Source organism: Mytilus californianus, unplaced genomic scaffold, assembly GCF_021869535.1.
Source record: "Mytilus californianus isolate M0D057914Y unplaced genomic scaffold, xbMytCali1.0.p SCAF_15, whole genome shotgun sequence".
Taxonomy (NCBI): Eukaryota; Metazoa; Mollusca; class Bivalvia; order Mytilida; family Mytilidae; genus Mytilus; species Mytilus californianus.
In genome coordinates, this window is record NW_026262637.1 from 8,156,030 (window position 1) to 8,183,457 (window position 27,428).

The following is a 27,428-nucleotide window of genomic DNA, read 5'->3' on the forward strand; positions in this document are numbered from 1 at the left end:
TCGTATGAATACCAAGGGACGTTGAATTAAGCAACTCAATAGATATAGGAAGATGTGGTATGAGTGCCAATGAGACAACTCTCCATCCAAGTTACAATTTATAAAAGTAAACCATGATAGGTCAAGGTACGGCCTTCAAGTCTACTATACAGTCTTCAAAAAATATCAAATTCATTTAAGAATTGAATGCTTCTTTTTGTAAATTTATTGGGGTGTAAAAGCGTTGACCGAAGTACATTTTGTATGAAGCGCGTAAGCGCTTCATTCTAAAAATGTGCGCACGGTCAACGCTTTAACAACCCTATACAATTACTTAAAGAAGTATTCGATAATTATAATTACATTTTTTTGCTAGGATAATGAAAACACGACTTCTATCAAGCTTTTCTTTTATTTACGTGTGAACTTTATTGTGGAAGCTTGTTTCATTTCATTTTGAAATATAGGTTAATTTCACAATGACGCGAGATTGCTGTTAGCTAATCAAAATAACGTATTATAATGAAACATACATGTAATGTAATTATTACCGTATGTATAGTATGGCACGTCAAACGTTTCTACTATAAAAAAAAGTATGTTCAAAACTTACAAATATATATGCAATATTTTTCTATATATATTAAAAAAAAAATTATGTTCAAAACTTTCAAATATATATGTAATATTTTTCTATATATGTTCAAAAAATTAATGTGTGCAATATTTTATGTATAGGTGTAGCTGGGACTATTATATATTATGTCCCAGGATTTAGTAAAAAATATAAAGATTCAATAATTGCATTCTGGGTAATATAGTAATAAAAGCAAGACAACTCGCCCAACTGACAAATCGCCCCAGACTGAATCGCCCCAACCTTCAACCAACTTGCCCATTCATCTAAACCAACTGGTCCCACTTATGAAAAGAGTTTTATCCCGCTGAATTTAGGCCTGCAAACTCGCCCTACTAATGAAAAAGAGTTTAATCCTGCTGAATATAGTCCTGCTAACTCGACACACTATGAAAAAGAGTAAAATCCTAGTTAATTTAGTCCTGCCAACTCCCCCATTATGAAAAGTAATTTTATCTACACAATATCCCCAACTGTACTGCTAAAATAACAATAGACAAAAAGCACTTATACTATTAACAAAATTAACATATGATTCTGATTGAAATTAAATGATGCTTCGTTTCTTAAAATAAAATTGTAGATTTATTTATTATTATATTATAATATGTTGTATTCATTTGAGAAATTTTTGCAAGCTTACATATGTGAATGATAATGGCAAAATGAAAACCAGTTGATTATATCATAATGCGATATTTTATCATAACAATTTAAGGATTCCAATTTTAACAGCAATTTGTTCTTGTATCAATAAACGGATTGGTAACATTTGCGAACGGTTGGGAACTGGTGCGTTTAGAACGTCAACATCTTCGTAAAGTATACAAATATTGTGACAAAGGTCAATACCATCGCACATAACAGAAACGTTGATACTTACTTCTTTCTGGTTTGTTTCAACCAAAAGCAAAGAAGTGAAAAAACAAGATGCCTTTCGGTATTTATCAGTATTCATTTAATTCTTAAATGGGGCGAGTTGGTAGGCCTTGATTCTTTTTCATAAGTGGGGCGAGTTGCTAAACATGAATGGGCGAGTTGGTTGAAAGTTAGGGCGATTTGGCAGTTGGGCGAGTTGTCTTGCTTCCATTACAAATATTACCCAGAATGCAAAATTATTGAATTTATATAATTTTTAACCACATTTATAAATTATTGCACATAAAAAATCATTTTTGAATAAAGTAGAAAAATATTACATATATATTTTTTTAATATAAATTGAAAAATATTGCATATATATTTGTTAGTTTTGAGCATAATTTATTTTTTTGAATATATAGACAAATATTGCATATATATTTGTAAGTTTATACATATTTTTTTTTTATCAGTATTTTTTTATTCTTTTTTATTAATATTGAAACGTTTGACGTGCCATAGTATAGTAAGTTTAAAATCCCATTATGATAAAATGTGCAAATAACTCGAAAAAGCAAAAAAAAAGAGAACTAACGGCCTAGTCTATGCGAAAACAATATGAAAAAAGGTAATATGACCGACATCAACAAGAGACAACCACTGAATTACAGGCTTATGACTTGGGATATGCAAATAAAAACATGATAGTGAGCCCTTAACCCTCTATTTATAATGGATGTAACATCACAATAAATAAACACACTGTAACAATGTGTTGGAAAGGGTTTAACACTAAACATAAAAGACTATTAACAAAAAGACCAAAGACACTAAAAGTCGTTTCCTGCATGTTCTTTATTTATATACCTTTTGTTAGCTACATATATAGTCCTACGATCAAGATTTAAAGGGAAACATTGAGATTGCATCAGCAATTGATCTTTAGCTATTCACTAAAGCATTTACTAGTTTTCTTATTTCGGGTCTATTTAGAGCTTGACATACAATGGTTAATGTATGGACACCTATTAAAAACCGTATGTTGTTTTTGTGTTGTTATGTTGCTGTCTCGTGTCCTTTTATCAAAAAATTGATTACAGAGTATTATTCACAGAAGCCTTATTGGAAAGCTAATACACAAAGAAACGAAAGCAACAACAAATATATCGAGGGCAATCATTTGTGTTTACAAAATATGTAAAGATTTTATTTGTGATTTAACTAAGCAAACATTATTCTATCATTTATATCTGACAGTATCATATCTTAATTTTGTAAACACGTTTAAAAGAACCACTGTTATTGCCAGACAGCTCCTTAAAAAAAAGGAATGATATAAAATTGATAGCAATTTAATGTAAATAATATGTCATGCTTTGCTCATTAGCAACTTACATGTTGAAACCCAGGTTTCTAGTCGTGATCACTGCGTTTATACTTACATGTATATGAATTGTTGACATGATATAATGAAAGGTCGTATGGCTTTCACGATGGAAACACGTACAGTTTATATTATTTTGATTGTACTGCTTACAATGGGGGAAAGGAATTTGGCTAAACCATGTGTTAACTCTGGGTGTCGTTCAGTTAAAATGCCATTAGTGTCAGACAACTTAAAGGCTCCATTAATAGCTGAACTGGACGTGTCAATGGTGAACCAGCAGTTAAAGGAATATATTGATGATGCTATAAATGTAACATATATTGACAAATTTAATGACGTCGTCGAAGAAAAACAAGAGTCGTTAAAGTCGACGGTGTCGCAAATTAATAAACAATTAATCGGTATGTTGGCTTGGAAGGAAAAAGTGTCCGAACAGTTTCTCGGTAAGTTTTTTAAATGTTTATGATGAGAAACTATTTTCACTAGAATTAAAAGATATTAAAGAGCAATATTTTTGCACTTAGGTAACTTTTCAATAACTCACTGTTATATAGGCACATAACAGGCACCTACGTTTTAATATTGTATTTATATTGTGTCATAGATCAAACTTATTCGTTCAGTGTATGTTTACTTGTTTTTGATTAAATGTCTTTTTGATCGGGTTAAGCCATTTCAATTGATATTTTATAGTGTGTCTTTTTATGTTATAACTTGTAATGTTACACTACTGTCTCAGGTTAGGGTGAAGATGTGAGCCAAGGCTCCGTGTTGAAGGCCGTACTTTGACCTATAATTGTTAACTTTTTATATATTGTGACTTGGCTAGAGAGTTGTCTCATTGGCACTCATACCACATCTTCTTATTTATATCAATCATAAGTGGAATAAAACGAATATAATCAATACATTGATGCTTGTAAGTTCTGACTTATTCGGGTACATGTTAATGGAATCAATGGTACATGTACAAATGTAATTATTTTAAGTAATCTTCCTGATAAAATAAATTTAGATGTAGTTACAAAAATAATCTATATTTATTAGGCAGGAACACTGGAGTAAAAACCAAAATTTCAAAACGTTAACTAGCATACTGATATCATTTATATATCGTTCGATGAAATTGAAAATAATGTTTGAAACTTATATAATAATTGTGAAAAATGGTTACTAATAAAAAAATATAATTATGATTAAAGAATCTGTTCAACTACAGTTCAATAACGAAATACAATTGTATTTGACTTCTTTGATAAACTTATGTGATTTAAGGTGTAATTTAATTCATATTCAAGATTTATTTTTTCTATGCAAAATAGTCGGGTGATGAATTGCACTAGGAAAATTTTTGACAATAATCGACATTACCAAACGTTGAAACAAATAAGAAATTATTGCTCCTTTTTAATATGTTTACGGTCATTATGTCTTTCCACTTTTCTGTGGGAAGACCTATTGTATTTGTTCTGATTATTAGGTCATTCCACTTTTCTGTGGAAAGACCTTTTGCTTTTGTTCTGATTATTTTTTTTTCTTCCGCCTATTTTTTTTTTTTTTCTTTCGCTGTTTGGTTGTTTCGCAAGATGTCGATTTGATAATTGGTATATGATATCGAACAGTTTATACGCTTTCGAAACTGACACCGCTTAACCGAATACATTTCTTTGTAAGAGTTATCTCCCCGATCACTGTTTTGCTTATGTTTGCTACTCCTTCGCAACTGTTAAAGATAACAACAAAATTATTTCACCAGTTTGATCGTTATATTCTCAGGATGTTGAGATTGGTTTTGACCGAAGCGTTCCGGAGACTAGATATGAGAGTTATTTCCCATTATGCATTTGTTAAAAGTGATATGCATATGTACCTGGGAAACCATAAGTGATAGAGACCTAGGGTCCTTGGATTTGAGGTCCTTGGTCCAAAAACAAGAAAATAAGGTCAAGGTCAAAGGTCAAGGTCATATTCTAAATTTTGATTTTGGCTTATGTCAATTCTTTTCAAAAACCGTATAAGATATCGACAACATATTTTTACTAAATTGTTAATTACCACATGTCGTAACACATAAATTTTGGACGAAAGGGTAAGTTGACATTTAATGGGAGTTTTCTCCCCTCTTATTTTTAATATTACGCGTATGAGGATATAACTCACTCACTACATATAATAAAGACCTAGGGTCTTGATTTGAGGTCCTTGCAATTGGTTTATGACCTTGAAATTGGGGTCAAAGTCATAAGTAAATTTAACGTTCTAGAATTTGACTTTTGCTTTAACTTCATATGTATACATGATTAAACCATGGGACTTTTTGCATTAAGTAGCAAGCCATATGACCTTGAAAAAGCTAACCGGAAGTAGCTATGTTTTGTACTTATTTAATGAAAAAGTATATAGAACCACATATTTTTTGGAATCAGTGTCAAGTAAACTATCAAATAATACCGGAAGTGACCTTTTTGAAACCGGAAGTAACAAATTATTTACCTTATTTCAAACAAAAGCACATATATTTTATATATATATTTTTTTGGAGTCAGCATACAATAAGCTAGTATTTGACACTGGAAAAAACATATAATACCTGATTTTATTATTTTCATATCAAAATATATATCGTTTCGGGTGGATAGACCTTCAATTAGTTTTCAATTTTTTACGTCTTTCCACTTCTCCGTGGAAAGACCTTTTGCTTTTGTTCTGATTATTAGGTCTTTCCACTTTTCCGTGGAAAGACCTTTAGGATTTGTTCTGATTATTTTTGTTTTGTTTTTTTTTTTTTCTTCTTCTGTCTAATTTTTTTCATGCGCTGTATTGTTTTTTTTCAAAAGATGTCGCTTAAATTTTTTGCATATGATATCGAACAGTGTATACGCATTTGAAACTGACATCGCTTAACTGAACACTTCCTCGTGTAAGAGTTTTCTCCCCAAACACTGTTTTTCTTGTGCGTACTACTCCTTCGAAACTGTAAAAGATTACGACAAATTTATTTTACCAAATTACTCGTTACATTCTCAGGTTGTCAAGAATAATTTTGATCGAAGAGATCTGAACATATCATATGAGAGTTATTTCCCCTTATGTATTTGACATACGAGAAATGTAATAGAAACTCATAAATATTTAGTGATAGAGACGTAGGGTCTTCTGATTTGAGGTCCTGGGTCCATCAAAAAGAAAATAAGGTCAAGGTCAGAGATCAAGGTCATGTTTTGATTTTTTTGCTTTTGCTTGTGCATGCTTCTCCTAAGAAACTGTAATAGATATCGACAAAAAAATTTCACTTAATTGTTTGATATGAGGTCCTTGTTTGATGACCTTAAAATTGAGGTCAAGGTCATGATAAATGTTTGGGTTGTTGAGAAAAAGAAATGGTATATTCAGTCCGAAGCGATCCGATGATATCATATAGGAGTTATTGCCCATAAAATGTTAAAATTTAAGGTAAATCGAATATAACTTCATTCTGGTACATGATTAAGCCATAGTGTCTATTGCAAAGGCTTGGGTGACACATAACCTTGAACTATCAACCGGAAGTGGCCTTATACAAACCGGAAGTAGCTAATTTCGTACTTATTCAAGTGAAAAATACTTAGAAACTATATATTTTGAAAATCAGCATGCAACAACCTTCTATTGACACCGGAAGTCGATGTCTGTAAACCGGAATTATCTCCAATATTTGAAGAAAAGTATATAGAAAATATATATTTTTGGAATCAGTGGAAAGAAAGCTATCTTATGAAACCGGAAATGACATTTTCTTAACCGGAAGTAGCAAATTATCTCCCATTTTTAAGGCAAAAGAAAATAAAACCATATATGTTTGGAATCAGTGCAAAGAAAGCTATCATATGAGACCGGAAATAACATTTTCCTTACCGGAAGTAGCAAATAATCTCCCACATTTTAGTCAAAAGTATATAGAAACCATATATTTTTTTGAATCAGTATGAAGAAATCTATGATTGGACGCCAGTAGTTACTTTGACTAAAATGGAAGAAGCTTCTTATCAATTATTTAGAAATGAAGTGTGGAAAGACCTTCATTGTTCTCTGAACAATTGGTTTTTTTCTTCTTTTTTTTCTTCCGCCAAATTTTGTTCTTGAGTGTAATTTTTGTATTGCAACACGTCGCGTAAATATTTGGTATATGTTAGTTTAAACAATATTTATTCAGATAAATCAACATTAAACGATATTATACAAATGAAATAATATTAAGGATTCAGAAACAAGCAATTTGCTTTTACAAATCTGTCTCCTTTTACAAAAATAATACACTTATTGGACAATACATAAATATAAATACTGGCATGCTCTGTAATAAATATATGAATATGAAAAAGGTGAAAGAAGAAGAAGAAGAAAAAAAAAAATTTTTTTTGAGAAAAAAAAAAAATAAATAAATAAATAAACATGAATTATTGTAATGTATACAGTGTGAAATGCTTGGGTTCCTATTGAATGATGAAGCATTAACATCAATGGTTAAAACGTTTACTTTTAATAATATATTTCTGCACCAAACTAAATAAAAGACTATTTTGCTCATCTGAGAGTACCGTTGATCCAAAAAGCAAAGTTTTTGTGTTAACTTGGACAGGAAGAACTGAAACAGAATCTAATAGTTCATGTCTTAAATCAGTGTATATGGAACAAGATAACAGGAAGTGAGAATTTGTTTCTACATCACCACAATGACAGTTTGGAGAGTCTACTAAATTACGAACGAATAGCTGAGAATTCAATGAACTTGAATCCATTCTTAAGCGAGCATGAAGAATTTGACCAAAACGATGTCCTATATAATAATACGCTGGGAACTTACTATTTTGGGTACTAATTTGTTTTTTGAATAATGATAGAGATTCACATTTTCTTATGTTTAAGTTAAGAGTGTTCCATAGTTTTATTGTTGCTGGGATGAAATATTCAGAATATAAAAGGGTCCGTGTGTTGACTTGTGTAATATTATTTCTTTGTCTTGTATTATGATCATGCCTACTTCCTACTGATTCGGGCAATAAGTCTCTTAAATACTCTGGGGTTTTATTATTCAAAACTTTGTGATAATGAATAAGTCTATGATTGCGTCGTCTTTCAGATAATTTTTCCCATCGAGTTTCAACATATAAATTGTTTATACTGGTAAGTTTAGTACCCCCCGTGACGATATGCGCTGCGTCAAGCTGAATATTTTCAAGTTTAGCAATCAAATTCTTATTTTGAGAGTCCCAAACGACATCGGCATATTCAAGAATTGGGCGAACAAATGATATGTTAATTTTTTCAAGTGTAAACCTATCAAGAACATTTTTCATTTTTCTCATTATATTTATTCTTTTGTAAGATTTAGAAACTATATATTCAATATGGTCATTCCAGGATCAGTTGTTAGAAAAAAAGACACCTAGATGTTTGTGTTTACTTACTGTTTGTAGCTCTTGGGTATTCATCATGGAGGATGAAAGGGTCTATTTATTTTTTTTGAAATTATCATACTTTCAGTTTTTTGGGCATTTAAATTCACAAGCCATTTTTTTTACCAATTATAAATCTTATCTAGATCGTTATTTAAAATTGTAGCTGTTTCTGTTGGGTTGTCAACCATAATATACAATGAAGTGTCATCTGCGAATAGCTTAATTTGAGCTTGAATGTCTTCTATTATATCGTTTATAAATATCAAAAAAAGGAGAGGGCCCAGAATGGACCCTTGTGGGACGCCTGCATTTACAGGTAACCATTCGGAACTTGAACCGTTAATAACCACCCGCTGGACTCTATTTCTAAGATAATTTTCAAACCACCTTAGTAAAGAACCCGATATGCCCGCTTGTTGAAGTTTAAATAGCAGTCCCTTATGCCAGACTCGATCAAACGCTTTACTTATATCACAGAATACTACCCTTATTTCTTTACCGCTATCTAAAGCCTTCCCAAAATCATTTGAAATGTTAATTAATTGATTAACCGCTGAATCCCCCCCTGTAAAGCCTGACTGATTTTTCGTTAAAATATTATTACGCTTAAAGTGATTGTAAACATGTTTATATACACAACGTTCCATACACTTTGAGATTACACTCAACAAGGAAATAGGTCTATAGTTTTTAACGTCATTCGGTTTACTATTTTTATAAACTGGGGTAACATTTGCTCTTTTCCATTGATCTGGAAAAGTAGACGTACTTAACGATAAGTTAAATAGTGGATACTTCAAAACAGAAGATGCTTCTTTTAACAATTTGGGACTTATGAGGTCTGGGCCAGAAGCTTTTGTGGGATTAACAATTTTCAATATATCTTCAACTTCAGTAACAGTAAGTTCTATATAACTAATGTCATCACTCATAGTATGAAGTTTTTCAGGTAACATAGCACTTGAATCATCAATATTTGACTGGGAAGAAAAAAATCGATTAAATTCATTTGCCTTTTCGATTTCATCAAATATTAAGTTGTTATTAACCATTAATGGAGTTATACTTGCGTCGTTTGTTTTTAATCCGGATATTTGTTTGACCGTTTTCCACCAATTGGTAGTGGACGGGTTACTGTTCATGATTTTTTTAATTAAATTGTTGTTATAATCATCCTTTGATTCTCTTATTAAACTGGTAACTTCATTTCGTATTTTCTTAAATTTTGACCAATCCGATTGGTTATTATATTTTTAAGCCTTTCTGTGGATTCTATTTTTTTTTCATTATCTTTTTTTTAACATCATTTGTTAGCCATGGAGGTTCATTTTTACGAACAGTTATTATTTTATTTGGAATACATTTTTCAGCAGCTTCTATGATAGTTTTTGTTATTTCGGTTGTAAATTGTTCAACGTTATTTAAATTTATTACGGAATCTCAATTTTTTTCAGATAAAATGTTACGATATCTGTCATAATCTCCTCGATCATATAGCCAAATTTTTCGCTTAAAAGTTTTTTGACGACATTTTGGAAAGTTCAAAAGACTAATTATAGGACAGTGAAAACGTATTTGGTCTAATAAAGGTGGCCCGACTCCACAGTATGTTATTATGTGAGCATCATTTGTTATAAAAAGGTCTAACAATGATGACGACGATTCAGTAAAATGAGTAGGTTCGTCTATCATTTGAGTAAGACTAAATTGGCTTAACAAAGGTGTAATTTTTGAATTAACAGTAGCTAGTTGGTTATCGTTAAAATCACCAGTGGCCATTATGTAATTAATAGTATTATCATTAGACGCCATATCAAGAGAATATTCAATTTTTTCCCAGATATCTGATCCACTATTAGGAGGTATATAATGGGTTCCGAGCAAAGCCTTTCTATCTTTAAATTTAAGTTCTAACCATAATGCTTCCAAACTTTCGCTTTCGAGGTCACTTCGACGTTGAACATGTATATCATTTTTTACATAAACAATTATCCCCCCTCCAACCTTGTGTGGACCCCTGTCACGACGGAAGGGGTGCTGGTAATTTAGGATTTCAATTGATTCGTCTGTATGATTATTGTTTAACCAGGTTTCACTAAACGCTAAAATGTCGAAATCAGAATATTCAGCTTGAATCAGATCGTTTTCGGGGCTAGGCTTTGTACATTTAAGTGAAGAATTGAGACTGATTTTGAAAAAAGTTCACCGAAATCCGACATGTCAGTTGAGTTAATTGAACTTTGAGAAGAATCGATATTGGTATATGTTATCGTACAGTTTATGCTCTTTCAATTTTGACCCTGCTTAACCGAACAATATTCTTTGTAAGAGTTATCTCCCAAAACACTGTTTTCTTGTGTGCGCATCTCCTTCGCATCCGTAAAAGAAATCGACAAATTTATTTTTCCAAATGGCTCGTTTAATCCTCAGAATTCTTTGGTCAATTTTAACCGAAACGATACTGAGACTCCATATGAGAGACATTTCCCTTTTTGTATTTGACATGAGTGGTATATAAATGTAATGTATTCGTGACCAAAACTAGTCGTAGAAAAAGCGTAGGAAGGTTGTAGTAAGGACGTAATAAGATCGGGATGGGCGTATAAGCATCGTATTGGAAACGTGTTGCAATCGGGAAGCCTATGGAAAAGATTTCCCTGCGACTTTACTACCATTTCACTGCGTCTTTATTACGCTTCTACTACGATATTGATACGATTATTTTACGATGAGGAAGACAATAGTACGGTGCTACTACGCGCTTGTCGTCCTTAGTACGACCTTGCTACGATACTACTACGTCCTAGCCACGGTAATTGCACGACCTCATTCTGTTGATTTAACAGTGTATATAAAGTGCGAATCCAGTTAGTTCATTTTCACTGTCGTATGCGAGTATGTCTATTGTAGAATAAAGGATGATGCGAAAAACTGCGTTTGTTTACTTTTTGAAAATACAAAATAAATTATTTGAAAGTACTATGTTTAAACACAATTTGATTAGAATATAACTTTTTAATGTATAAACAGGATAAAAGTCCAAAAAAGTGTAATTAAAGCAGCTGAATCCATAATATTGATTACTGAATGCGATTCATTTTAGCTATAAATGCGATGCATTATCACTGTACGTGCGATCATTTCTGATGTGGAAATTTTGAGTTGCAAAAATTTTTCATCGTTGTTTCATATGATAATTCGACATGCGACAACTGAAAATAGTCTATAATGACTTTAATATTGATGATATTTACAATTTAAAATGCAAGCTAGTCGTAGATATTTAATTGAATATACACGAATATAACCAACGTATGGTTGATTCCGGACATTGTGCGTTGTGTACCGTTCGTCGATTTTTTTCTGAAATATCGTTGCGTGTTTTCGGTATAGTTCTGTACCGTTCGTTAGTAAAACATCGAGAACATAATTTACTGTTTCTATTGAAACGATCTTTTATTTTTAGTTACAAAGCAATTGCGACTACTAAAACTATTTGACATTTCTAACATTTCCTATTGAAGATTAAAAGAACATGAATTTTGTATTTGTTTGACGTGAAACAGAACTTACTAGAGCAAGAGAAGCCCACTAATCGCGCCTGATTGCAATCAAGTTTCTAAGAAATCCAGTATTTTGATCTTGAGGTCAAAGGTCAAGCTCACACGAAGGTCGGGGTGATATGCGTCACATCGTCTTTTAAAAGGTGATACTTATAGGTTTCATAACGAGTGAGAATGGGATATCGCTTGATATCAACTCGAGTTATTTAATTTCAATATAATAATAAACGAGCCTTCGGCGAGTTTATTATTACAATTTAAATTAAATAACGAGAGTTGATATCAAGTGATATCCAATTCTCACAAGTTGTTGAACCTATTTTTCTTATGGTCAACACTCTCATTATGTTAAATTAAAAATTCCGCGAATCATTGATCTAGTCTTTTGTACATTCCAGTATGACGTCATAATTATGTCCTTTTCCGGTGTCAAACTTTAACATCAGACATTTTAAGACTTTTTTTACGCTTCAGAATGAAATAAAATTTGACAAAAGAAGATTGTCTGGTGAAAAGTGTAAGTGTTTTGTATATTATTGAAGAAATCACATATGTCCGTTGCCATGGACGAAATGTACATCGTCGTAACCTTTGAAAGTCATCAATGACCTAACGAATAACCAATGGAAATGCCGTAATATCGTCTTATGATGCTGGATAAGCCAATCGAATTAACGCAGATTTTCGTATCACTTTTCCGTATCACACTCCGTGTAATGTGATACGAGAAATATCTATTCATGCAAGAAATAGATAACAGGCCACAACCATATTAAGAGAAACGTTCATATCATGCATATTCAAATATTTTTGGTGAGTTTGCTTTTAGTGTGTAATAGATCCGAAAATATAATGGAGTAGACATTGTATGAATATAAAGTATCTTTATGGCGAGTTTTCTTTGAGTACTCGCTTGAAAAGCTTTGAAAATTTGTCCCGCCATTTCATACACATTTCTACCATATTGGTAGGCTTTCGAACAACGAACAGAACAAGAATTTAAAACGAACGGTACCAAAAAGCAATCAAACTACAAAGAGAATGAATCGTACATTGCCGAAATTTTTAGGCCAGTTAAATGTCTGCAAATGAAATAAAACAAAGGGTTTCTCATTCGCATTATGTATTGTAAACACAACGAATCACAAAATACACGGTCGTAAGAGCGTAAGAGCTAACCAATTATGCTTTATTTGTAGTTTAATCAAGTTTGAGTTACACATTGTTACACAGAATGTTTGTTTCGCGATGTTTACAAGTAATTCACAGGCCTGTCTATTTAAAATAGTCACAGGGTATTCATGTAATATATATAATATACAATGCTGACAATATTAGGACGGTCTATCTACCAACCTCGCTTCGCGATGCAGCGATTAACGTCCTGAATCAACTGTACGGCGTATATACTCCGTGGCATAGCACTATTTAAATATGTAACAATAAAATGTATTTAATATGGCCTTGTATTCTTATAATTACGTATTTGCTTATTTGTAACAACAATTTGTAAGAAATTTAAACATAAATCAAGGTGACTCGATCGTTGCTCAAACTGTCTTTACTGTATAAGATGTATACACAATGGCATGTGAAATTCTAAATATCCAGTCATCCAAGTGTCAAATGTAAGGCAATTATTTGTGCGTGATGAAAACGTTACCACTAACTCAATCGTGAAATGAAGATAGTATTTTGAACGCTCTTTGTTATCTAAGATGCATCCATTAGAGCTATTTTCCTAATGAGTGTAGTTTAAAAGTTTGGTTTGCTTGCTTGCTTTGTTTGTATAAATGTTTGCTCAAACTTAATTACAATATTTAAGCAAACATTTATACAAAAAAAGCAAGCACGTCAACCACACCTTTAATCTACAAGCATTATGAAAATAGCTCTAATGACGTTTTATTAGTTTGTGATGTAGATTTAGACCGAAACCGAAAACTTTGCTTTTTCGGTGACGTGGATTGGCTTTACTGTCCAAGATATATGCATTCAATGATGGCGTGTCATAGGAAAGGATAACATTTATCCTACATATAGATCTGGACAAATTATTAGAGAAAATATAATTGACTATATAAGCCATAAATGCTATTGTTACGGAATTTATTGATATACGGTACCTCAGACTTTCACTCACAAAGTATACACATATAATCAGTCCTTCTGACTTCATACATTTTGTTAGAGAGTCGGCTGAATTAATATTTTATATGTGTATCAATTATACACCAGGATGGCTGTAGGCGCAATGAAAACCCGTTCGCAACTCTTACCTATATCAAGAATTTATAAAAACAGTATAAATCATATTTTATTTCTTATTTTATTCAAAAATCATGAATTTGTCGTCTGTTTATTTATCATTCCACATTAGAAATTCATATCAGATACAGTGAAAATGGTATTTCAGGATTCGCACATTATATACACTGATTTAATAAAAATCAATAATTTAATGGTGGGAACTAGGGCTGCGGGTTCATCTGCAGTAGTAGATTCCTCATCCGAACACGTCATATTTGTTATATTTTGGATTAGATTAAGGGATTGACCCCTTACTCTACTTCTACTCCTACTTTTACCACCACGACCTCTTAGTGTTTTTGATACATTTGACGGCATGTTTTCTCAAGGAAACTGGTGTGCACAACGGGAAAGTCATGATATTTATAGGGACGAAGAGCGCAGTGACAACGTAGTAGAAACGTAGTGGAGTCGTGGTTCGATCGTAGTAGACTCGTATTGAGATCGTGTAACTCGTGGTAATCATTTTGTCTTATTATATAAGAGATTTCTAATAATATGACATTACTCGACATAACCAACTTATCTGAACGTATCTCGGCCCAATGCTTTGAAGCATGACTGAGAGGAGCATAGACTGCATGCAATGCTTGCTCGTTGACTAGTCTACACACATTTTGTTGGAATAGATTTCATTTTAAAATTAATCCGATCTGATATTTTAAATCTTTACACATATTGTTGTTAAAAGTTGGATGATTTTACTGACAATAGCATTTTAATGTAAATAATAATAAATCCAGTTGCTTGTAATCAATTGCACCGATCATTACTTTGTCATTTCACTTGACCTATATATTTAGTTCTTTTCAAAGGGTGAATTTTTAAAACCACTTAATCAAAATTAAGTCTGAAAAAATGAAAATAATGAAATATGAAGCGATAATCTATTCTCATTTTATTTGTTTTTATAAGTTAAAAGTTTAAACACGAAGTTTCAAACACTCCCGAATGTAAAATGTGTACCCGACCTACTTTTTAGCGTACTTTAATAATTTATATCAGGCAGAAATTCAGATCATTTATATGAAAATAAGGAGATGAGGTATCATGATTGCCAATGAGACAACTATCCACCAAAGTTCAAATAAAGTGAGTGTAAGCAATTATAGACAACCGTACGGCCTTCAACAGTGAGAAAAACCCATACTGCGTATAGTCGAATATGAAAGGCACCGACATGAAAAATATGAAGCAATTCAATTGAGAAAACTAACTAACTAACAATGTATTTATTAGATTGCACTTTTGCATCTTTCCGTAGAATTTATAAAATTAATTTGTGAGAATGAATCTTCCAGATGAAAAATTACAATTACACCTGACCCAAATCAATTGTTATTGAATTTCATTTCTTGTCTTTTGGTTATATTGAAGCATGGGAGGAGTCTTCGTTTGTACTTTAATGTCAATGCTTACAAATTGGTGTTTAAGATATTTGATGAACGGTAATGTATGGAATATTTCATTGCAGTTTTTAATGATCCTTAGTTTATGCCCAACCAATGGTAGTAGGGGGTATGATATTTTCTGGTCAGAACGTCCGACGGATTGTCGTCCTGTACCAGATTTAAAACATTTAACATTATTTATCAACTTAGGATTTTCATCCGGATTTAGTGTCTCACTGAACAAGGAAATGTTATATTGCGAGGGAGCACGGTGTCATATGAAAACTTAACGCATGACATAGATATACTGTATAGTTCAAATGTACACTTGTTTTACAATTATTACATAGTTTAACAATAAACAAATTGTACAAACTTCATAGTTTCGAAAAATAAAATAAGACAAAAGCTCCGTCCTAAAACTTGGAACTTTTTAAAAATTTTTAAATCAGTGACATCAGGTCTAATTTCTGGGGAAAAGATGCAAGTTTAAGAATTAAAATGAAAATAATCAAAATTTGATTTTGTTTAGTGGTGTGCTCAATGATATCTATTACGATTTTTTGAATATTTAGTCCTGTTCAGGAACTTTTTCGGGACTTAGTTTAATGAGAACACATTTTAAGTATGTGCCTAAACAGGTAAAAACAGAAAGATACAAATCAATAGACCTCGTTAAGATGCGAAATGCCTTCACCATTGGTCGCCGAACACAGTTTAAAATGGAAAAGAGGGGAAGGGGGAAATATATGTTTTCCCGTTTTACTGTGTTCATTTCATCTCTCTTCAACTAATTTTCTCCTGATAATATCATTTAAAGAAGGAAAAACGTTTAAATCTATAATACACAATAACAGTCTTATTGTGATTTGCCATGGACGAGACCGATTTTGAAGTACATCAAACGGAACTAAACATGTATGAATAAAAGGAGATGTGGGTGTACGTAAATGAGACAGCAACCCAACGGCAGTTAACAGTAACCAAAGGAGATATAAAGGAGTCTAATTGTTGAATACTTTATGTTGGAGGTGTCAACACAAAATGTCAAACTCTTAATCGTCCCGAATCTATATAATTATACAATTGTAAATATTTTCAACAAAAACAATAAATAAAAAAATAAAACCGAATTCCCCAAATAACATGAACTTTCTGGAAAAGCTGGCAAATCCGAAAAGTTAATAATCTAACAAATAACCACGTTTTACTGCGTAAAGGCGTATTTTCTCCTTTCTTTATACAGTAGAATTTTTCCAGGAGTAATAGACTGACAATGCTCTCCGCATATAAAATTGTATTTGCTTGAAGAAAAAAATCTCCAAAACGTTCCTTTAAATTGACTCTAAACGTTTTTCGGATCAAGTAGAGTCACCGAAGCTGTGCAGTATAACTAACATATTCCGTCTTGATTGTTCAACAACTAAAACACATTCTTGTTTCATATGTTTTAAATAGTTACACAAATCACGTTTCATCAAAAAAAAATGTTATATTGAAAAGAGGAACGCATTTCAAGGAGGTGAAATAAAAAATATATTCTAAATTCATATAATAGGTAATCTTTTATTTAAATAGATCCGTTACAAAACCACCATAATGCAAACATACGTTGCCTATATAGTTAACGCCAAAAACGTCAAATTAGAGATGCTGTGACATTTTGGTAGACCACCATGTGACCGCTTTATTTTTATGATTTGTGCATTAATCTTTATCTTAAATTAATCGAAATGTTACTTTGGAAAGGAATTTGATATTATATTTTTTTTTTTTTCAAACAAATGATGTTGTATTCGCTCTTTTTTGAAGATGTGTACTTAACAACTTGTTCGTAAAAATTCAAAGTAAAAAGGTTGACTTTAACATCGTGACATTTTGGTAGACAACCTTTCAACGCATCGATATTCGATACTAGTTGATAAAAATATAATTGAATGCATATTTTATTTTATTTTTTATTAGGAATTTATCATACTGACTTCATTTCTCCGTTCTGAAATGCACAACACATTATTTGTCATTGGTTTCTGTAACCCACCCTGGAATTACTAAGTTAAACTTAAAACGTTGGTTAAAAGTATTGTGACTGGGAACCTTTTGGATTCATATAGGTTACTTAGTATTTTTTTGTTTAATGCTAAAACTGAGATTTCTGTCCGAATGAATGTCGTTCAAATGTTATAGATTAGGAGGCATGTTACATTTTCTGACTAGATGAAATGCTTTGAACACTTTTACTCGATATTGATATTTCTTTTATAGAACAGCGTTTTTTAAACGTTCTTGTGTCAGTGTACATTGGGCTATGTTTTTGGTAACGATGTCGAAGTTTTCATGGGATTTTCTCTATTACATGGGATTTCTTTGCTTTCAAAGATTTTCCAAATTTGTTTTACAAAAGGATATGCGCTATCATAAATTTGAAAACACAATGCCCTCGCTATACATGGATTCAAAACTGTTGTGTCGTAAGGGAGTGAAATTTTCCTGGCTGTCTACAATCAATAATGGCTAATTTCGAGACCTGCCCTGTCCGAAAATTGCGTTATTTACGTCTTACACACATATCTTCTAAAAGCTCTACCTTTCCTCTTCCAAATAGTATAGCAGTGTTACATTTTATATAATTGTAATACCCGACAATAGGAGGAATACTCGAAGAACAACATTAGTATGTTACCCGTCTACACGAAAATATAAGATTTTTCTCGTTAGTATTCGGACAGCTGATTAACAAAACAGAATAAAAAACGATAAGCCGTCTGTAATTTAAATTCTAAAGTGCTTTAAAGAACTTTTACACAAAATGACACATCATCTTTCTGGTATTTTTCTTATTTAAAGCCGATTTTTGGTTACAGGTACATAACATCAGAAAACGTCATCAACATTGTGCGTAACGTCACATGTATGTGTATTTTCAATGTCCATCACCTAATCATAAATAAATCATCAGGTATTATTTGCTGGCAAGTTATGCGTACTTTATATTTAAACTATATATTGTAATGAACACTTATGTTCCTACATGTGCACTCTGTCAATATTTCGCCTTGCAAAAAACTGTGATCTTTTGCACTGATAATAATAATAACTTCTTTATTTAAAGAGGGTACCTCAATAAGAACTTGTCTAATTTGAAGTGCAAAACAAACATCAACGAGAAGGCAAACAATAGCTAGCCATGGTAACTGCACTGTACATTGAAATCGTATTATCTTATTGTATTTGAATGTTTCTTACTTATGACAAAAGTCTTTCAATTATATATGCAGTATAAGTCAATTCAATGATGCCTATTAATTGTATATCAATAAAAAGGATAAAATAACATTTGCATATAAAAGATGAAATGTCGTGTGTATTTTGATTCATATTATAGCATTTTAAACTGTCATTCAGATTAAACAAAACCAATCGCTATAATCCCTAATCGAGCACACCTTATTAAATACAATCTATATAAGAAAATATAAATCAATTGTTTTAAAAACAATTGTTAACGGTCTTTCCCCTCCGAAACATGATTGATTGATTGATTGATTAATTGATGGATGGATTGATTGATTGATTGATTGATTGATTGATTGATTGATTGATTTATTTATTGACTTATTACACCCGTGAGATAGGGTCGCTTGAAACAAGCAAACACGAAACAAATGAGATATTGGACCTGTATTAAACACAAGGGACCACAACAAGCATGTAATGGTTGGTTGGTTGGTAGGTAGGTGGTTTGGTTGGTTGGTTAAACACATGGGGCCGATCCACTAGGACAACGCAAAAAGGGAATTGAGAGTCTAGTGCCCGTGTTTAAACACGGAACACGTGAAAAAGGCATTGAGAGCCTAGTGCCCGTGTTTAAACACTCGAGACCTAGCCTCTAGGAACACGTGAAAAAGGCATTTAGAGCCTAGTGCTCGTGTTTAAACACTTGAGACCTAGCCTCTAGGAACACTTGAAAAAGGCATTTAGAGCCCAGTGCTCGTGTTTAAACACTTGAGACCTAGCCTCTATGAACACGTGAAAAAGGCATTGAGAGCCTAGTGCCCGTGTTTAAACACTCGAGACCTAGCCTCTATGAACATGTGAAAAAGGCATTGAGAGCCTAGTGCCCGTGTTCAAACACTTGAGACCTAGGCTCTAGGAGCACACGAAAACGGGTCCGTGCAACATTTTAGCTATATAAAAGTTATGATATTTGTAGGAACATGCAAGGATTTAAACAGGCCTTCAAAAATATCCTTGCATCTTCCTTTATAAATGTTCTTTTTTTTATAGTGCTTCCCGGAATTTGTGACTTATTTTTTACTTATTGATCTTCTTGTGTGTGCATTGTGTTCAATTTTGTATTTAAAATAGCCCGACCTGGCCTGCATGGATCTTTTGTATTTAACCTATGTGATTAATTCTTTCCGAAAAGGGGGAAACCCCTATTTTATTTTAGGTAGCAGGCGTTGCACCGGATGGTTGACATGATTGTGACGTCACCAAGCTGATTGATATACACTGAATTTAATTCAGTTGCAGAGAGAGACGTCGTTCTGACCACACCTATGTATAAAGAATGTGCAAACGGATTTAATTTTCTTTCATTTACAGGTCATTGAAGTCTGATCATGCATGCTTTTTTCGTACACATATTTACGGGAACACAGATTTCATTTTAATGCATGTTTAGACATTTGATTCTAGGATTTTACTACTATTTACGAACTTTGGAGATAATTCTACGTAATTGATATTAATTTCTCAATCCAGATTGGAACGTTAAGCGGACTGCACGTGATTTATACTGCTAACGGAAAATATATTTTTCGATTTTTTTTACAGGTAAACTATTGTCCAATCGCTGACCACTGGTCGACTCATTCATTGCATGCACACAAAAATAATGCTGGTGTTAGCTATAGTACTAGCGATTAATTTTCAGAAATATATGTACATGATTTGGAGCAGATATTTTATTTTGCAGGAATAGATTTGTATTTCAGAAAGAAATTTATTCATATAAAAAGAAGGATTAGCATTTTTATAATAAAATAGAAATGGGATTCCTAAAAAAAAAAAGGGGGGGGGGGGGCTAGATGGGTAGTTGTGGGCATTGGATGATTTACAAAGATAAATTGCATGTACGCATCATGAGAGCTGTAAAGTTTGAAGCTATAATTAGTCAATTTGTTGATTTTTCCATTTCAGTGGCATGAAAACCCCCAAAATACTACGCGCATTAGTTCGACAAATATTCACGACATAAATAATGTCGCGACTAACATTTTGCTCACATTTTTTTCAATTTTACCCCTAACTTTTTTCTGAGTAAAAGCAGTTTGAAGTGAATGTCAACATTTAGAACATGACCTTGACCTTTGACCTTGACCTTATTTTCTAAGTTGAGATCCAAGGACCTTCAATAAAGCGACTCTAGGTTTATACGGCTTACGGTTTATGAGTTTATATGCATATCACTTATATCAAATGCATAAGGGGAAATAACTCTCATATGGAGGCTCTGGAGAACTTTGGTGCAAACCGACTCATCATCTTGAAGATATAGGAAGCATTTTGGTAAAATAAATTTGTCGTAATCTTTTACGGTTGCGAAGGAGTAGTGGGCACAAGAAAAACAGTGTTCGGGGAGATAACTCTTACAACGTAAAGTGTACAGTTTTACAGGGTCAGTTCCAAAAGCGCAATAACTGTTCGATATCATATGCGAAAAATCTAAGCGACATCTTGCAAAACCACAATACTACGCAAGAACAAAATGTGGCGGAAGAAAAAAATAAAATCTCAGAACAAAACCAATAGGTCTTTCCACGGAAAAGTGGAAAGACCTAATTTCTTCTATAAATTTCATTATATACTTGAAAGGGGAAAAAGCTCATGCGATTTATTGAAGTTTCTTCTTCATTGTGAATTATTTTTGTATTAATAGTTATTTAGTTTCAGTTATTTTTAAAAAGAGAGGATCGTCTAATTTTACGGCGAGCTATAACACTATAAAACTCGGAAGAAGTAATGGTTTAGCTGAACACATTCTTTCTTCTATACGAATCCTTTCTGACGTTTCTGCAAATGCACACACTCATGGAACGTTCATTTGCAAAGTTTAGTAAAACAAAATGTCACAAAAAAGACAATGAATTATAACTCAAATCAATTGTATGATAGGTAAGGGATACGTGTATATACGTTATCTTATGACAATGAAAATTTGGGTGGGAATTATGAGAATCACGTGATGATGAAAAATACACGATTTCTTTAATTTTCCATCAACTCAAAATTATATGATATTGACAAAATTTCAAGTTTATGTTTTTTGTAGTATTGGAATATTTTTTTTAAACTTGAATGACGTATTTAACAAAATTCTCAGGTTGACAATAACCGGTCCCATTAGGTCCGTACGTCGAGTTGCGTACGTCTGTCGTTTTATTGGAAATCTCTGGAAGACGTAGCAAGAGCGTGACATGGTCGTAACTATAACGTGTTACTGTCGTAGCGGAATAGCAGCAGGATCTTATCAGGATCATAGCAAGGTCGTGGTATGAACTTGAAAACTATGAAATATTGAATATTCAAACGGACCATACCACGATCTCGCCTCGATCTTATTTCTTTATAGATCGTAGTGGGATCTTCGTGGTCTTGGTCTAGTGTGACAGGGCCTTTACATATTCATGGATAGCTATAAATCGTTACTATTTACAAGAGATTTATAATGTCTGATAAATGGACCATTTCAATCGAATCGCTCGCACTATCATTTTCTATGTTCAGTGGATCGTGAAATTGGGGTAAAAACTCTCATTTGGCGTTAAAATTAGAAAGATCATATCATAGGGAACATGTGTACTAAGTTTCAAGTTGATTGGACTTCAACTTCATCAAAAACTACCTTGACCAAAAACTTTAACCTGAAGCGGGACAGACGGACGAACGGACGGACGAACGAACGGACGCACAGACCGAAAAATATGATGCCCTTAGGTGGGGCATACAAACATATTTTGGGTATCCTCGGGAAATTTTGTTTAATGACAACTTTTGGTCAAAGCCAAAACTGTGTACATTTTCAAACCAAACAGAAAAAGTATATGTAAATATAATAAAAAAAAATGTGTTATAATTATTAAAATAAAATTTCAGTTAAGTGAATGTATTATATGTTCTTTCTCAGAAATGTCACGACCATGTAAGAAAGGATGGATAAAGTTTGGAGGCCATTGTTACTACATCGGACCTGGTAAAAAGACATGGGACGATTCTATAGTAAGTGGAATATGGTAGATAATGTTATATTACAATGAGTTACGATGAGATAAATTGTAAATAGCCCAACTATACATGACGTTGATGGATTAGAGTTTTAGCATTGCGAGTTTTATAAGCCGGCAAAACGTAAAGTATTCTAATCAAAGTGTAAATTCATTCCTTTTAAACAAAACAAAAATCAATGTGTGTCAACCATCACTAATACCTACACCACACACTTGTTACAGTAAACTTATTGCAACTACAGCTGTCGAGGGGTCCAAAACATTGACACATTTTAGTCTTTACCCCCTGATTTGCATGAATCTTTATAAGTCTGTCATCTATATATAAAGTGCTGGGGGCATTATAACTGATGATCTGAGGATCAAAATATTCCTAATGAGGTCCCAATCATTCATCTTTTATGGGGCATGAGTTTCTTTCTCGGAACAAACAATTTAATAAACAAAATTTTTGTTCAATAACATATAGGAACAAGATTACTTTGTTCATCATTTTCAATGGAAACAAACTGTTTTATTTTCACTTCTCTTCTATAAAACAGTTTTTTTTTTCAAGAATTTGAAATCGACCAAGGCTATATCAACAACCCGCATTTTTTACAAATGGAATTATACCTAAATATACATCTCTTTTTTTTCGCTCGGAATGTCGCCTGTGTACCACCACACATATGTTAACGTGTAACTGTAACAATATTTATAAACAAATGGCACACATATTATTATTGTACATTATTTTTCAGGTTGATTGCCAGAGGAAAGGTTCTTACTTGGTTAAAGTAGAGGACGCTTCAGAAAATCTCTGGCTTCAAACTGTAATGAATGGTGAGTTTACAGATACGAAATCTTCTTATCTTCCTGAATCACTCATCTTATAAAATATGTCATACTGATTCCATCAAAACAATTATGTATAAGAGTTCCACATAACCTCTCCCCCAAAAAAAATATCCTTCCCCGAGCAGTAAGCATTTTTAAGGATCTCGTATTGCTACATGTAATATTTTATTCAATGTGCAGTTTCTGTCTATTTATAATAGTTTTTAAAAATAATAGGCCAAAGTGCTTAACTTGCTAGCAGAAATGATCAGTTCAGTGCAATATCTCCTACGAGGAGTCAATTGATGGTTTCAATCATACATATTGAACTGCTGTATTTGCTTTGCTATTCATAGCTTTTATCTAGCTATTATCGCTTTCAGACTGTTAAAAAAAATGCTCCGACAATCTGATATCATCGGCAAAAATGGTGATATATATAGATTATAACATGGCCTTTTTTCATATCAGACCCCTTATCAGCCCTAGGTCATGTTATCAGCCCGAGAGCCGACAGGCTTGAGGGATGATTTTGACCATGGGCTGATAAGGGGTCTGATATGAAAAACGACATGTTATGTTCTTTTTATCATATACTTAAACAGAAGACATACAGACAAAACTATTTGTAAAACTTTGAAGCAATGCATTTGTTGTAATATTTGTTTTGTACTTTTTAATAATATATTTTCCTGATTATTAATATTTTCTTTTTCTCCAACTTTGTTATGTTTTACTAAAAAAAACGTACCATTGAGGTACATTTTCCGGAATTTGTCGAATGACGTCGAACTGTCATGCGATAACGTTACAGAAAAGCATGCGATAATAACCGGAAGCAGTTGATATGAAACGGAAGCAGTTGATATAAACCGGAAGCAGTTGATAACAAAAGTCATATCACACGGCTAAGGCAATTCTTCAAATTTAATGAATAAATATATGTACAAATAAGTTTTATCATGGGGTACAATTATACCATTATTTTCTATAAGTATATGATAAACTCGTTTCTCTAATTCTTCGTCAATTTATCCCTTTCTGCACCCATTGTATAAAAAAAATTTAATCAACGTGTGGTTCGTTTGATCTCAGTTCTTCATTGGTTAAAATCCGATTATGACGTCGAATTTTCTTGCTTTCCTCTGAATTTCCTATTGTGACGGCATGAAAAAAGGCGACCATGCCTGATGACGTCACATAGAAAGAACACATCGTTTTGCAGATCATTCGAAAGAAGGAACAAATTTGCCTGCGTATTGCTTGAAAATCATTAGAGAAACAGATTCCACCACCAAATCTCGAGTAATACTATATTTATCCACTCTCGACAGTTAAATTTTAAATATTTAAAACGCTCGGCGAGCCTCGCGTATTAAATTTGAAAATTTAACTGTCTCGAGTGGATAAATATCGTATCACACTCGATGCAGTGGTAGAATCTATATTTCTCTAATTCTTCGTCAATTTATCACTTTCTGCACCCATTGAATAAGTATAGATTATTACATGGCATTTTTCATATCAGACCCTTTATCGGCCCTAGGTCGTGATATCAGCCCAAGAGCCGCAGGCTCGAGGGCTGATATCATGAACGAGGGCCGATAAAGGGTCTGATATGAAAAATGACATGTAATGATCTTTTTATCATATACTTCCACCTTTCCTGTGATGGTTGCCCCGAAAACATGTGCATAGTTTTTCCTTTAAATTGTCAAGGACAATTTCTGGCATCTCATTCATGTCTTTCAAAACATGTTTAATCTAAGAAGTATACTTAACAACAAAATTATTTTCATTTACCTGTGTATAATATGACGCAGGTTTCTTCAAAAGTGATGATTTTCTATAAATTGTTTGAAATTTCACAGTGATATCATACTTTAACTTTGTTTAAACCTGTTTATTTACTTTTGACTTTAATTATTTATCCCTTGTAATTTTTTATTAACTGTGTATTTGCATTCAGGTGTCACAGGTCAAATTTATTCGTTCATTGTGTGTTAATTTACGTTTTTTGATTGAGTTAAGCCTTCCAAGCGATATTTTATAGTGTGTTTTTCTATGTTGTGATGTTATACTATTGTTTCAGAAATGGGAGAAGGTTTGGTACCATTCAAACGTTTAATCCCGCTGCAAATGTTTGCACTTGTCCTAAGTCAGGAATCTGATAACAGTAGTTGTCGTCTGTTTATGTAGTTCATACGTGTTTCTCGTTTCTCGTTTTTAAATAGATTAGACCGTTGGTTTTTTCCGTTTGAATGGTTTTACACTAGTAATTTTTTGGGGCCCTTTATAGCTTACTGTTCGTTGTGAGCCAATGCTCCGTGTTGAAGGCCGTACCTTGACCTATAATGGTTTACTTTTATAAATTGTAACTTGGATGGAGAGTTGTCTCATTGGCACTCATACCACATCTTCCTATATCTAATTAATCTTAATTCATTTTTGCTCCTCAATCATTTTGTGAAAAGTCTTAAATCACTTGCGGTTTTCCGCGCTGTGTTGTCGTTTTCTAACAAATTTCCGAAAATGCACGAAGTTGCATGTGATAAACGTCACGGACATTAACGGAAAGGCATGTGATAACATTCCGGAAGCAGTCAATAAAGGTTCGTTTATCAGCCCGCCGAGGAAATTCTTAGGAATCTGGTCAATAAACATAGTAATCCTTTCATAGCCTTTTAATATTTTTAAATGTTATTGGACTGTAAAATTTAAGTAATATTTTATACAAGTATATGATAAAAATAATTAAACAACGTGTGGTTCGTTTGATCTCAGTTCTTCATTGGTTAAAATCCGATTATGACGTTGAATTATCTTGCTTTCCTCTGAATTTCCTATTGTGACGGCATGAAAAAAGACGACCATGCCTGATGACGTCACATAGAAAGAACACATCTTTTTGCAGATCATTCGAAAAGAAGGAATAAGTTTGCCTGCATATTGTTTGAAAATCATTAGAGAAACAGATTCCACCACCACATCTCGTGTAATACGATATTTATCCACTCTCGACTGTTAAATTTAAAATATTTAAAACGCTCGGCGAGCCTCGCGTTTTTAAATTTGAAAATGTAACTGTCTCGAGTGGATAAATATCGTATCACACTCGATGCAGTGGTAGAATCTATATATATGCACTGTTGGACAACATCATAAGGATTAATCTAAAAATATCCTTATTGCCAATGAGACAACTTTCCAACAGAGACCAAATGACGTAGAGTTAGTAACTATTGGTTACCGTACGGCCTTCAACAATGAGCAAAACCAATACATCATAGTAAGATTTAAAAGACATTTTTATATTAGACTTGGTACAAACAGTTCTCATTAAAATACTATATGATATGCTTTTTCTGGTCATTAAATCTTTGAAGATCATTATGTATGAAAGCAATCTATGTTATCTTACAGCCAACAACATCGATATACTTAGGATTGGTGCACATGATATTCATCATGAAGGAACATGGCGCTGGACTTCTGATAACACAGCTGTAGATTACACAAACTGGGGTGGCGGACAGCCTGATAATGCTGGCGGAAGTGAAGATTGTGCTGAATTGTGGAAAGCAGCCTCGTACCGATGGAACGATCGTCCTTGCACATCGTTGTTGCGATACATATGTGAGAGATAGATGAAGCTAAACAATTATGATCAATGTGCAAATTTATGTTCATTCTCAAAGTTTTATATATGCAATTATTACTCATCGGATTAATCACAGTGGGAGGGTAATAT

General features: G+C 32.8%; 1 protein-coding gene across 1 annotated transcript; it reads left to right on the top strand.

Moving 5' to 3' along the window:
* Positions 1-2,837: 2,837 nt before the first annotated feature.
* On the top strand, positions 2,838-27,364 carry LOC127725326 (CD209 antigen-like protein C). Its single transcript, XM_052232256.1, has 4 exons — positions 2,838-3,307; positions 22,759-22,850; positions 23,602-23,683; positions 27,101-27,364. The coding sequence occupies exons 1-4, from the start codon at positions 2,947-2,949 to the stop codon at positions 27,322-27,324; spliced, it is 759 nt and encodes a 252-aa protein (XP_052088216.1). The 5' UTR covers positions 2,838-2,946; the 3' UTR covers positions 27,325-27,364.
* Positions 27,365-27,428: the final 64 nt, after the last annotated feature.